General features: G+C 48.2%; 1 protein-coding gene across 12 annotated transcripts in view; it reads right to left on the reverse strand.

Annotated features, from left to right (window-relative positions):
- Positions 1–13,983, reverse strand: part of NRF1 (nuclear respiratory factor 1) — a 72,112-nt gene that overhangs the window by 39,050 nt on the left and 19,079 nt on the right. For 9 of the 12 annotated variants that reach the window (XR_014227889.1, XM_082309314.1, XM_082309305.1 and 6 more), the window contains 4 exons: positions 12,144–12,375; positions 9,906–10,020; positions 7,517–7,643; positions 6,792–6,932 (listed from right to left, as the gene is read on the reverse strand). Coding sequence is in view for 11 of the 12 variants with exons in the window: in XM_082309314.1 (XP_082165440.1) it covers positions 6,792–6,932; positions 7,517–7,643; positions 9,906–10,020; positions 12,144–12,366 (606 nt within the window). In the remaining variant the exon portion in view is untranslated. Of the gene's footprint in view, positions 1–6,791; positions 6,933–7,516; positions 7,644–9,905; positions 10,021–12,143; positions 12,376–12,501; positions 12,784–13,983 lie in introns of those variants that run through there. The other 3 variants (XM_082309311.1, XM_082309310.1, XM_082309308.1) reach the window with 3 other exon arrangements.

Raw genomic sequence — 13,983 nt, forward strand, 5'->3', positions numbered from 1 at the left:
AGGGGTTTATGACACATTTGGATTTTGTACCAGGATTTGGAGCCTCAGGAAAAGGTTGGTTCAGCTGCAGAAACAGCAGGAAAAGAAGCAGCGCTCAAGACCACATATGTCAGAGAAAACCACGTTAACTTAAAGCTAAATAGCTGCATTTAAGAATACCTCTCTGCATCCTTTCATAGCTTTAATAGCAAGTTATTTGAGCTTGTGGCAGTGCCACTGTGAGTCCTCGGCCCACCTTACAGCCCCAAGACACCTGCATGTTCAGGGCTCTAAGGCACAGCCATGGAAGAGCGCGACGGGTCCAGCATCGATTGGTGCCACAGCCACGACACAGTCCCAGCTAGCAGTGACACGGGTCAGCTCACGGAGGACTTCTCACCCATCCCTCATCTTCTGCCATAACAGCGTCTATTCCTCCGAGCCACGATCCTGCTTGAATGACATCCTGGTTCTGCATATTGTATCCATTGGCTCCAAGCTGTAAATCAACTCATTTACAAGCTGCCTTTTCCACGTTAGCGTAGGGAGTATGAACTGAAGTCCCCTCTAACATCTGTCAGACAGAGGAAGGGAGGAATGCTTCAGAGGAACAGGAGACTGCAGATTGTCTCTGTGGTCTCTGCAAAAAGCCTGAAGTCCCTAAGCACACTGCTAAATGCACTGGGATCTGCAGCGGCTCTTTTGGACACAGGACTGCTCTTCAAAGCCAGAGCCCAGCTGGAAGATGTAATGTGGGCCCTAGCTTACACAGTTAAATAGAAAAATTGAAGTGTGTTTTGGTAAAAAGAATACAATTTCTTTGTATGTGTGATTTACTACATTGCATGCAGTTTGCAGCAGTGGCTAGGGACTTTAAAGGCAATAAAAATCCAGTATACTTGTGGGTCCATATATAGCGTACCTGCTGCACGCCGTAGAACCACCACCCCTGCTCAGAGAAGCAGCTGCATTTCAGTTCCTCCACTCCACGGACATCCCGAGCCATCTCGGAGAAGCTGTACCAAAACCCTGAATTATAAACGGAGGCACAAAAAAGCCACCACCTCGCCCATGCTGACACACAGCGTCAACCACTTCGGTGCCCTTTTTTCCAGCCCAGGCCAAGTCTGGCCGTGATGCAGCTTCCCCATCTGTACTGCAGGGCCAGCAGTCACCCTGACATGCGTCAGGATGCCCGGTTGAGGCCCCACTTATTCAGTCAAATAAACCTGCGAATGGCATTGAGTCGCCTGGTGCAAAAACAGTTAAAAGCTCCTTCCCAGAACTGCTATCTGCAAGCCATGCTCCTTGTTACCAGATGGATTAATTACTGGTCCTAGGGAGTTCAGCGGCTCAAGCTACTCAAGGCAGTTGTTAAGGAGGGTTTGCCTTTAATCCGCCAGGGAGACAATCAGCAGTGGTGTTACGCCCCGCTCCAGCGCGAGGACTTCTCTAATTAGTGCCATAACGAGACCGCACCCGAGCAGCTCACAGGGCTCTGACCCAGGCTACAGCACCGAGACAAAGACCCCGCACCTCTCGGGGCACAGCTGGGAGGAACCGGTGCGACCGCTTCATCTGCGGGAGCCACGCGTTCTGCCGACTCCATCCCTCAACCACCTGAAAATCAAATCTCTGCCAAAAAAAAAAAAAAGACAGCAGCTCACTGCAGTTTGCATGGTTGCCAGCTCTCGAAAGGGCTCATATAATCACCAGTATGGAGGGTTTAAGAGAAACTTTAAGAAATGTTTCTTTGACACCCTTTAGTACACAGACTGAGTGTCTTCTTTAACATTAAGACCAAGTGTTAGCGGTAGTGAGCTAATCCTGATTCTACCATTTGCACTGGCCCAAAGCACAGACCACTGCACTCCAGTGCTGGAAACAACAAGTTGTCCTGCATGCGGAGCACCAAGCAATGCTCCGGTCTTAAGGTTTACACCCTGCTAAGGAAAGTGGTCTCTAGAAGGGAGCAAAACTGTGGCTGGGAATTTTCTACCTGTCCCCACAGCTCAGCCTCAGGATCTCCAAAACCCAGCACCTGGGAAAAGCAAAGTCAAGTCCACGCAGGACCTCGGCTGCACCTGAAAGTGGAAGAGGGCAAAGCAGCAATTGCAGCAAAGCACCCAGGTATTTTGTTCACTGGGTCTTCTTTTTGCAACAGCCAATTTTAGACTAAGTGTTCTCTACGTTTAAAAGTTCCAATTAATGTTTAAACATTCAGATTAAAAAGCCAGGCATCTGTCAAGGCAGCAACCAAGCTGTCATCCTGAATTTCCTGCTGTGAAAACCCGCGTGGCCCTGACCGAACTCTGCAAGGTCTCACTGCTGGCTGCGTTCTGGCAGGACGGGAGCAGGCTTGCCGCTGTCGTAAATTCATCGCGACAAAGACGAGGCAGAGGGTCAGCCTGGGTGTCCTCAACAAGAAGCGATGGCACTCAGCACCCAGCAGATGCAGCAGTTTATGCCTGGCCACAGGAATCCAACCCAAAATTAACAACCTGGTCATCACTGCAAAAAGCAGGAGGTGCTGTGGGTCTCCCCACAGAAGCGTCTGCTCACGGATTTACTCTTTATGCAAATCTTTCTTCTCTTCCACTCTGAAACTGTGGTCAAGCCACAGGAATGAGTGACTAGTTCTAATGTTTCAAAGGGGCACACCGGGGGACCAGGCTGTCCCTCTCAGGATCACCACCTCCAAGCAGGGTTTGGAGATCCGAGTGCTGGACAGTGCTTGTTCTTGCTGGAAACGAGGCACGACGCAGGCTCTGAGCTTAAATGTTGTAAAAGCAGGCAGCTGCCTGCATGCCAGTTAGAAGTACACACTCATCCTTATATCCAGTACCTCAGAGGACTCGCTACCCTTCCCACTCTGCTGGAACAACGGTCCAGTGCTAGAGCTCAGCTGCATGGAGGACCCGATTCCTAACTCTGGGGTGCCTCCACCGCAGAACAAGGATGATCCCTCTGCCACACAGCGACGACCTGCTGGGAGAGCAGAAACACAGGCTGTCCCCATACCACACCTCTGCCGTGGGCCAGAAGGGAGCACCAGCAAGCCTCGCACCCGGGCGAGGGGGTCCAGCGCTGCGGGATCATCCCTGCCCCTCCACGGAGAGGATCTGATTCCTGCAAACTGAGTTTCCTTACCATCTTTCAGCACTTAGCTTCTCCTGCACACAAACTGACACGTACATAAAGATATCTGCTGTTTGAGCTAAAGCTTTTTGCAGGGCAGTATGCAAACAGACGTCAAGATGATTTTTGAGCGGCCCAGATAAACTTTGTGGGCATGTATAAGCAGACTGCAAAGCATAGGGGCATATTAAGTTTTAAAAAAGTCAGATTAAAGGACAAATCACCTATTCAGAAAAGCATAAACAAGTTCTAGTGACCTCTGTGAGAGCCGACTGAAGCATCAACCTCAGCATTACCCAATTTTACTCCTTAATCATATCAGCGAGCAACTGAGAACAAGTTTAGGGGCAAACCCAGGCCTGACGTATAGTGTCAGCGTAGCCAAAGTCCATACAGCAACGAGATTTCTCTTTGTAATGGCTGCGGGGTAAAAGCCCCACTGCAATACATTTTTTTTTTCTGGGTGATGCTCTCCATTTGCAAGTTTATAGACGGATCTTTGCTCAGGCTAGTAAAGGCTTTATTTCCCTCAAGACCACCAGGGAAGCAGAGCAATTAAAAGGAGAGTTATTTTCACCTCCTCGTTGAGGAGCTAACGCCTCTACCACCTGCCTGCCGACACCTGCAGCTGCTGAAAGCAGAGGCCTCGCTTTTCCACTCCCCTTGACACACCTCTTAATTGTGCTGCCCAATTTATATTTATAAATATTTCAGTTTTCCACAGGGCTTTGTGCAACTTAGTTGAAAAAGCTCATTTCTTGTTAGCAAATACAAAGAACTACGTTGGCAGCTCTGGGAATCAAGGTTCCTACAGAAAAAAAAAAACCGATGGCACTTCTGGCTGCGCAACAGGTTGCAGCGATGTAGGAGTCAGAGTTATCATCCACTCTCTCAAACAAATGTATTTCAAATTGTGATCGTGGCCAAAAAAAAAGACAGCATGGCGTCCTCATCGTGTTCAGCATATCCGTGTTTTGTTTCTATTTAAAGTTTGCCCCCCAGTCTGGCAAAAACGATATAGCAGCTGGATGCTTTCAGCAACAAAATAAGCACCACGTGCCCCATCTTCCTCCTTGAAAATTTTACAAGACAGAGAGACCTGCTGGGTTGTGAAAATCCAGCCAGGAGTCTGCAGTCCTGTCCACTAACTCTAGTGCTCTGTCCTCAGGTGGCCTGCAGCCATTCAAGGATCTCAAAATTTTTTAAAGACATTTACAAAACATCATCCCTATATGATATGCGGGGAAACCGAGGCAGCGCAGCGCTGCGTGCCCACAACACGCGTGCACACCACAGCGGCTGGGCTAACCGGGACAGCGATGGTTAGCCAAACAGGGCACGAAGAGCGTGGATCCACAGCTCAGGAGAAACCTTCTTCGCAAAGCTGTTTTGAGTTATCACATTGCACTAAAAGACGAGGGCTACTCCTAACAAGACACTCGTTTTACCATAATGCAGCATGAGAGGACTTGAAATAAGAGGCTCTACGTTGCTACGCTGTTGCATCAGCGGTTTGCACGCTTTGCTGACTGAAGGCCCTGCAGAACATGGAGAAGAAAAACCATTTCTCATTTAACAGAGCCACAAGAAGCCTTTGAACACAGGAGGGCTGCACACAGCGGGGGCGGGAAAAAAGTCCTGCCGGCAACTAGTGCCTCGAACTGGAAAGTTGCTTCACACGTGGAAATGCAAAAATGCAAAGCAATCAAACCCCAGGGGCAACTTGCCTTGGCCAAATCTTTGTGCAAGGTTTCCTGAAAACCAAGGTCATGTCATGTTTGGAACAAAAAAAAAATTCTCCAACCTTATTTTTAGCTTAACGTGAAAAGTATTAGTATTTTATCCATAGAATTCTATGGGTATTAGTATTTTATCCATAAAATAGAAGCAGAAAACACTTCAGCAACCTTTGATGTTAAAATATTTAATTTCCAACTCTATCACAAAAAAAATAAACAATCTGCATTATAAATCCAGCTGAAGGCTTCTCTGAAGTGAGAGCTTATCACTTTTACGGCTGCTTTGATGGCACGTGCAACATTAACAGCCAAACAGTTGACAGATCTTTTTATTGCTCCTTTTATACGTGCGCATATTCCGCACACTGCAAACCAGAAAAGTTTCTCAGATGTGTTACTGGATTGCAACAGCCTCGCATCCTGATCTCATTCATCCACACTCATTTCTCTCTCTCTCTCTCATTTCTTTCCACCGCTCCATCAGCAACAGCTCATTTGCTTTGTTCCCTCCTCAGAGGCCACGTGCTGCGGGCACGAGCGCCTCCAGCTTCACTACTCGCCCCGTGCTAGGACGGCCTCCCTCTGCCCGAGCAAATCTCCGCGTAGATGTCTCCTTCTCCACGTTTTGAGTCCTAAGCACTTCTCTTGCTGTTACTCAGCTTAATTACTACAACGACGAGGCCATAAAGAAGTCAGACAAACACAAGCGTGGTGTTTGCCAATACAAATGAACTTGGAGCTACATACCTGTGATCTTTTGATGGTCTTTCATTTTACTTTAGAAGTAAAATGTTCCCTTTTTTTACTTCCCATTTTTTACTTTCCATTTTTTACTTCCCATTTTCATGGGAAACTGTTAATGATACAAAACAAAAGCTGCCTGTGAACAGCTCTTGTGGATACCACCTTTCACCGTGGCTTAAAAATCTAGCGACTAAGTTTTGTGTTATGTTGTCATGGATTAGGAACATGATCTGTCATCAGCCAAGGCACAGATTTCTTTGTAAAATTTTATTACAAGTGCAAGCTTGTCCGATTCCACCTAAGCAATGGAAATGGTGTTTTGACCAGAATGCAATCTTTCTACAGAGCACAGAGGACATCCACACATCTTTGCTCTACTACAACACCTCTTTGTACGTTGCCCAAAGCCTCTGACCTTTCCATCTTGCTACTCCCTCTGAAGAAACTGGCTTTCAGCATTTAAAATCTGTTGTGGTGCATCAGACTGAGTGTATCCAGAGCCTCCTGCAAAACACACTCACCTGTGTTCAGGTTCTGCACCCCAGGGGAAGGAGATTTCCCTGCAGATGATCCCTCCCAGCCCAAGGAAGCTTCCCTGGGGGGGTCCCCTCCACTTTCTCCCAGCAATAACGAGGTCAGCAAAGGGCTGGACCTGGAGGGAAAGGGTGTCCCCCACATCCCTAGGGCAGGTGACTCCCTGGCACCATCAGAAGTAGCTCACTCAGGGTCTGACCTGGAGTTAAACCATCGGCAAGCTCCCCTCTCCTCCAGTCCACAGCAGAAAACAGAGGAGGGAACGAACTAGAGACGCAAGAAATGTCCGAGGAGGATAAGCCAAAAACAGTACTCCACAAGCGACCTGCCTGACTTCAGTACCTAAACAGCACTGCAAAGTGCGGAACAAATATCTTCCCTGTTCATAGTTTATGGGAGGTGACAAAAACAGCTCAAAGGGGAATGCTCCCAGCAGCCTGAGCTCTAGTCCTTACCAGCATTACTGTTTCATGTAGAAAATAAGCACCAATAACAAAGCTTCACATCTAACTACTAGCTGAGCGGTTACAGTCCCATGAGAAAGAAGAGATCAAATGCATCCCCTGGAGATGCAGACATAAGCTCCACTGCAAAATAACAGGATGTGACTGCAAGATGCCAAATCTCTCTCTGGTTCTGCCACGTCTGGCTGCTTACCTGGGTCATCTTGTCCACCGAGACGGGAATGCCATCGATGGTGAGGGGCGGCAACTCTGAGTTAACCTCCTGAGGTGCAGGAGCATGCTCCGCTAGTGCAGACTCCAGGTCTTCCAGAATCATGCTCTTGTACTTGCGTACCTGTGGGGAATCATTAAGCGCAGGTAAACAAGGTAAGGAGCACCAGGAGAGGTGAGGGCAAGGACACAGGGCCAGCCACCTTCCCCAAGGTGCTGCAGAACAGAAGGAGCAAACAACGCCACAGCTGGCAAGAAAAAATACCCACTGGCCCCGAAGACTTGGCCGCATCGAAGAGCTGATGATGAAACATCAAGTAACACTGGCAAGGGGAAGTATTTACGGGATTAAAAGAAAAGTTCTGAAGCAAGACTTATCACGGTCAGGATCTGCTCCATTGACCGTCTGGTCTGCAACAAGATGCAAGCACTGACAGCCGAGCTGAGTTCAAACACGTCATCACTACCTGCTCCCTCTGATTTTTAACCCAGGATATGCAACCCTGGTGAGATGTGCTAGGCAACCATCCATGCAGAGAAGACAGGACGTCAGTGCTACACTCATGTCCATACACTCTCAACTCCTGTTTCCAGGGTTTTAAACATGACCTTCAGATCACTACCAGGCTTGCAAGGCTGCCTTGAGCAGAATGAAACCTGCAGAGAAGGTGAGCAATTCATTACACAGCTTTTCCTACAGACACCTACCACATTCTCCAAGGGTGCAGCACCGAATACTTTAAAAACGGGATTGGGTTTGGAGGGCGAGATGCACAAAACGATGGCCTGCTGCCCTACTCTGGTGGTGTACTCATCCAGCGTGGCTCTGAGCTTCCTGAAAACAGAGAGATAAAACAGTGAATAGGTATCAGCTGAAAGCCCTGTAGAAACACAACCCCTTCCATTGTAAACTCCCTTTCTTAATGCTACCCATTCACAAACCAGGTGAGAAACGGAGCCCCAGCTGGTCAGATTAGCCACATATACTGCTTATTCCTGCACTCCCGCAGGCCTGCTGCATCCCCTGCAGTCACCCAGCAGCTCAAATATCAATTATTCCCCCTTCTCTCCTTTTTCCATTGATGTAAAAAGTAAAGAGAAATCACCAGAGCAGCAAAGCTAGGACAGCAAGAGTCTGCATTGCCACTCTGTCACCATCTAAGTGTGTTAGCAACACAAAACTTCTAAGGTAAAGAACGCGAATGATTCAACAAAAGAGGTCTGCAAACACAGCTTATTTTACATCCAGCCTCATAACAGTGCATTGCAATTCTCTAGCACCGAAGTCCTGCTCTAACCAGAACTGTAAGAATTCAACCTACAACTACAGGACAGGCAAGAACCAGCAATATTGCAACAGCTCCGCGCAGGAAACCCAGGTATTCAGACACCTGCCACATCAGCAAGTCCCTTCGGAACGATCTCCCTGTAGGAAGAAAGTGTTCCATCATCTATTTTCCGCCTCTTATTCACTTTTAAGCAATGCAAGCGAATGTGTCAGAGATGTTGGCAGAAACTCATAAAGCAAGAGAGAAGTAGCGCTTATCACCAGATAATCTGAGCGCTCCGTAAGGTGACAGTTTAGTATCTGCCCCGGTCATTTCAGAACCTGCTGTTAGCAGCAGACACGCTGCCAAAAAGCGCCAACACCACCGCCAGCTACGCAGAGATCCCAGAATCAGAAACTATAACTTCCCACTCGATTTACAGCGGTGTAAATATCAAGCACAAACATGTCAAACTGATCAGAGTGCAAAAAAATGATGCATTTTGTCAGTAACTTGCATGTAGTAAAATGAAGTAGTTGCATGAAGGGAGAAGAAATAATTCCTTTAAAGACAAGGTTCTTTAAAAATATATTGTTCACATTTCAATAAAAATATACTATTCACATTTCAAGATAGAAAAGAATTTGCTCTTCAGAAACATTGCAATAAACAGAGCTGGGGGAAGGAGGGAAAACCAGAATGGAGCTATAAAAAAAAAAAAAGGGAGTCCACTCCCAGGGAATATTATTTAACATTAATCCTGCTCCACTTCGTTCCAGTTTGATCATGTGCAAAGGGTGTTGTGGGCCTCAGCAGATGAGTAAGCAGAATATAAGGAAACCAAGTTAATTTCTCACCAACTTTACAAGAGTTAGGAGAGGAGAGGAGAAAAGGCGAAACTCTGGCCATCGCTGCTTCAGTGCATTAAGTGTGCACGCAGGGGGAAGCCAGCAAGAGACGGGGTGACAAATACCCCAGCTCTTGTGAGATAACCCAATTAAATCCAAAACAGTTTAAAAAGCAAAAATTGCTTTGTTCCAAAACCTGGCAAATAGTACCAGCCAATATTTACAAATGTTTCCTGAAGATGGAATTGCAGGTGATCTCCCCGGGCTTGCAGGAAGCCTGTGCAGTCACTTCAGCACTAGTGCTCCTAGGTGGCCATCAGGCGGGCAGACAGCCTCAGAGCACCTGTAACGCAACACCTGAAGGGCTACGGAAGTTTGGTGTCTACAGAGCAAGTTTCTAAAGCCAAAGAAAGTGCTTCAGCTCTGGCAGGCATCTCCCCTCGATTATTCTCCCCCAACACTGTGCACTACAGGCTTCAGGGCCAGTCTTCTGCATGCAGCTCACACAACGGGGTCTGGTGGCAAAGGGAATTCAGGTACACACACACTAGATTTATTCACAGGATCATTTCATAAAGCAGAAAAGACTTTTTTCGTTAGGTAGACAAGTCCTTCGTGCCACCGCAGAGCTGGGGTATGGCTGTACCTCCAGATTCTCAGGCCAGCTGCTGTTAAAGCCACTACGAATATCTTGCAAGGCAATGTTACCGTGACAGATTTAACTTGTGACCAGCTGGGGTTAAAACAGAACGGTGGATTCCACCAGAATGGTCGCGTCAGTCTTGGTGATCATAACATCGCGTTAAAGATGAGTAGAGCTGCAATTTAACCTGTTTCTGCAAACTACAACACAGCTCGTGGGTTCCAGGAAAGATGCCGAAAAAAATCCCCAAGCTGGGCAACTTCTGGACAGCACGTGGTCTCACCACGCACGGCACCGGAGGCAGATCGAGGTGTCAGAGTGCCGGCGGGAGTCCTTACCGTAGCAAGCGCGTCTGCTGCCTCTTGCGGATTGACGGGTTGGATTCAAAAACGTGTGGTCGCTTTCGTTTTTTACCCGTTGCCACGGCAGCAGCTGCTGCCATCCCCACAGGGCCTGGAAATCAAACCACAAAGGGTGAATCAGCACACGCAACCCAGGAACTGGCCAGAAAGGACATTGCCACTGTCCCCCTGCCAGGGATGGGTCCCAAGGGCTCAGCTCAAGGGCTTCCCCATCGGACTGGAGTGACCCGAATTCCCCGCTGAGCTCCCCAGCAGTTGGGATCCCTCCTCTCCAGCATCGGAGAGGTGTTATCAAAAGGCTCCATTCCCCAGACCAGCAAGTCCCAGCTCACTCCCAGGTCAAACTCACACATTTCAGCCCAGAGTTTTCCATGCAATCACATAATTATGTGTTTTGTCTTCCAAACACACTGAAAAAACTCTCAAGTAAGCCAAGACTTTAAATAACTGACTGCAATCGAGGAGATCCCGATGGCAGGGGAGAAGACACCAGGTACAATGGCATGAATCCTGCTCGGACATCTCAACTACAGCATCAGGAGTCCAAGGCTTTCCCCAGGGATTAAGGACCAGCTCTGATGTGAAAGATCATTGTAAATCCAGAGTCACCGGCAGCATCCTGCGACAGCCCCCTGAAGAACAGCAGGGACCATGGCAGGGCAGGGCTATTGCGCTCATGATCAAACTCTAGACACATAATCCATGTAAAGGGAAGTTTCATTAAGTTAATTGGAAGTAAACCAAGTAACATGCGGTGGATTGTGCTTTTATCGGTTATCTCCAGAAATGAGCACAGGGTCAGAGTCAAAAAGCCCTGGTCTCTAACGCAGGCTCAAGACTCGCCTTTGACTCCTGAGCAGACCTCAGTTGCTCTGTGTGTAGTTTCTCCATATGTCAGAGGTGAAAGATCACATCAGGGATCATAAAAGCACTATATTTTTGTGTTTAACAAAGATGCAGCTACTGGATCAGGAAATCCTAAGCTACCGATTGGTGGAAGCTGGTAGATGATAATGAAAGTAGCGTCCGATTACACGTTTTCTCTAGGCAGCTGCTCTGGGAGACGGGATGCTATAATGGACAGAGCTCTGGGCTGACACTACAGAGCCAGGTTTTGTTAATCAGGAACGAACTACCTGAGCGCTACCCAGGGCGGGCGCAGCAAGCACCGCTGCATACTGCTCCAATGATCCTGTGCTTGTGAAAAAAAGAATAAAAACATTGCCTTTTGGGGGACTGGAAAAACATTTGCTCCGGAGAAGCGAGGAAGGGCCACGCTGGGCTCTTGGGCAAGCTTTGGGCTGGATGTGCCAGCCCGTGAACTGCAGCCGTCCGCCCTGGGGAAGCGGGGCAGCTCCTGGCTCGGGGTGCCTACCTGGCCAGGGGCTGGAGGGGCAGCGGGCAGTGCCTGCACTGGGAAGGCTCGCAGGCAGGCGAGAGCCACCAGATGCCCCCCGCTTGCAACCACCACCCAGGCCTGAAAAGCTTGTGTGCTAGAGGGGAAGGAGGAAAGAAAAAATCCTGCAGGAGCTGAGGTTGGAAAATTAATAAGGAAAGGGTGTGGGATGATCAGTGGGCTGGTGGAACGTTACAGATTCGGTCAAGCACATCAAGAGCTTTATTCCTCAGAAAAAGTCTGATAAGGAGTCAGATAAGTCTGTGAATGCTTATTTATCACTGCAGTTTTCTACTAGTGAGGTAGATCCACTACAAGGCAAATCTGGAGGACGTTTGGAAGGGGCTTCACTGGAAGGAGTTTGTGATTCTGAAATATTTTCCCAGTCCAGATATGCCAGGACCCTTTGTGGCATCTCTGTGGGAGAGGCCTAGCATGTGAGCTCCCTGGCTAAGCAGGGTCGCGTAGCACTCCTGGGTTATTTTTGCTGTTGTTTATATGGGCCTGAAATAAGTTTGCTCTTTGACATATTCGGTATTTTAGTTTCGTTTTTTGAGGCGGCATTTACCAGAGACGTTTTTTATTGTACAGACCAGTCTCTTATTCCCAGTACCTCTGTATCACACACAGATAAAGTGATGCAAGATTCGAGCAGCCAGCAAAACTTATAAAGCAGTGCTGTTAAAGCCAGGGCAGTAAGGAAGCATTCACAGCATCCCGTGGGGTGACGAGATCACCCACCACCCTCGAGCGCTGTTTGCGACCTCTGCACAAACACCACGTTAGGCGAACGACGCCGAGCATCCCGCCGACTTTACCTGCTGCAGCCAGGTGGGCGGTGACCTCGTCGGCAGCCGTGGAGTTGAGGATGTCAGAGTCATCGTAGGAGGTGTCCTCCGGCGAAGACGGCGAGTCTTCGTCCGCGCTCAGCATGCTGTGCTCTGTGTAGGTGGCCACATGGACCTGCTGCACCTGCTGGGCCACTGCGTGGGCCTCGATGGTGGCCATGTGCTCTGTTTGGGTCACCCCGTGTTCTTCCATCAATAGCTACTGTCAGAGGAGACAAAAATCACAGGAAGGGGGTTACAGACACTGAGGCACCGTAAGGGAGGGCAGCCAAAGGTTTCTGAGCCAGCTAGGTGAGCAGGCCGTGACCACGCGGGAACAAGAGATTACCTCCCCCAGTGGCAGTGGTCTTCTACAAGAGAGAAATAACGACTGCACCAGGAGCCAGAAGAGAAACCTGAAGTTTCAGAGTTCTGCAAAATCCATACTTCCAAACAACACGGCATAGCACCCAGAGGCAGTCATCTTTGCTGGAGGAAAGGTCTTTAAGGATTTTGTAGGCCTGAGATTATGTGCCCCGTGCACACTACATATGAAGAGATCTATCAAAGCTGGAACTTATATTTGCCACTTCAAGATCTGGCTTTCAGGGAAGTTGCTCAAGGGCGATACACAGTCTCCCTCCTCCAACCTCAGTAGCTCAGGACACAAATGAGGATGCCAGCACAGAAGTTTACTGGCAGCAAGTTGTATTCTACAGACCCTTTTTGTTGCATTACTTGTTTGGAGTCCGGAAGCAGGCAAAATCATTACAACCCAAGCACAAATATTACATAAAGCATATTTATTTAATGTATCTAGTGGTAAACCACTGAGCAAAGTAGCAGCTTACGTAGTCAGCAGGGCACTGGACCACACACCACGAACATAAATCTGCGCAGAAGGAACAAGACAGGAGGTACGCAGGTATTTTCAGTGTGTCTACCGTACATTTGTGGAAAAGGAACAGCACATCCTTAAGATATTTTCAAATTACATTAGAAGAATTAGGACATCAACCCTCAGAAGCAGATTCCCCAAAACCCCCAGGGCAAACAGCAGAAGGAAAGAGACAACCAGCTGTAGGGAACAATAAAATACACCCAGCAAATTCTGACCCTGTAAGTACAGCCATTGAATTTAAAGCTCTTGACTGACACCCTCTTCATGGAAACCTGTTCAGCTTGTCAGGAGGAGAGAGCTAGGAGCACGGACACAGACTGCAGAGTGGTCCCTCATAGGTGGCTGGGTAACTGCTCTAGGAACTCAGACAAGCAGTGCCATCACACACAGCTTTGTCCTTCAAAAGCTTTCAATAGCTTCTGTTACCCATATCGTACCATAAATGCATGACACCTTGCAAACGATCAACATGACAAAAACCTCAGCCTGGCAAAATAATCACCAGGCTTCTACTGACCATAAAAACACCACATCTTGATGACCAAACCATGGAACACCATGGCAGGACTGATGAGACACTGGGACCCAGACGAGGAGAAAGCGCTTCGTCAAGAAGGTTATTTTGACCAAACTAACCAGTAGTCATACACAAAGAAGGAGCAATTAATTAGGACATGGCAAGAGAGACTATTACAAAGGTGGGATGCACCATGGAAGAAACGGAGAAGAACGGAGGACACCTCAGCCGAAGCTGCTAACACAAATAGGGCAAATAGGAACAGAAGATTAGGTGGAGGGCAGAAGGAGGCTAAAGGAGAGGACCAGAGTCTTGCTCTGAATTCAGGACAGAGTACGAAGGGACAAAGCAGGACCAAAGCTGTGGAGGAAGGAGTATTTTTTGCAGCAGCATTTTAAGCAGCAGAAGCTCAG

This window comes from Platalea leucorodia (assembly GCF_965183815.1).
Source record: "Platalea leucorodia genome assembly, chromosome: 4".
Classification (NCBI taxonomy): domain Eukaryota; kingdom Metazoa; phylum Chordata; class Aves; order Pelecaniformes; family Threskiornithidae; genus Platalea; species Platalea leucorodia.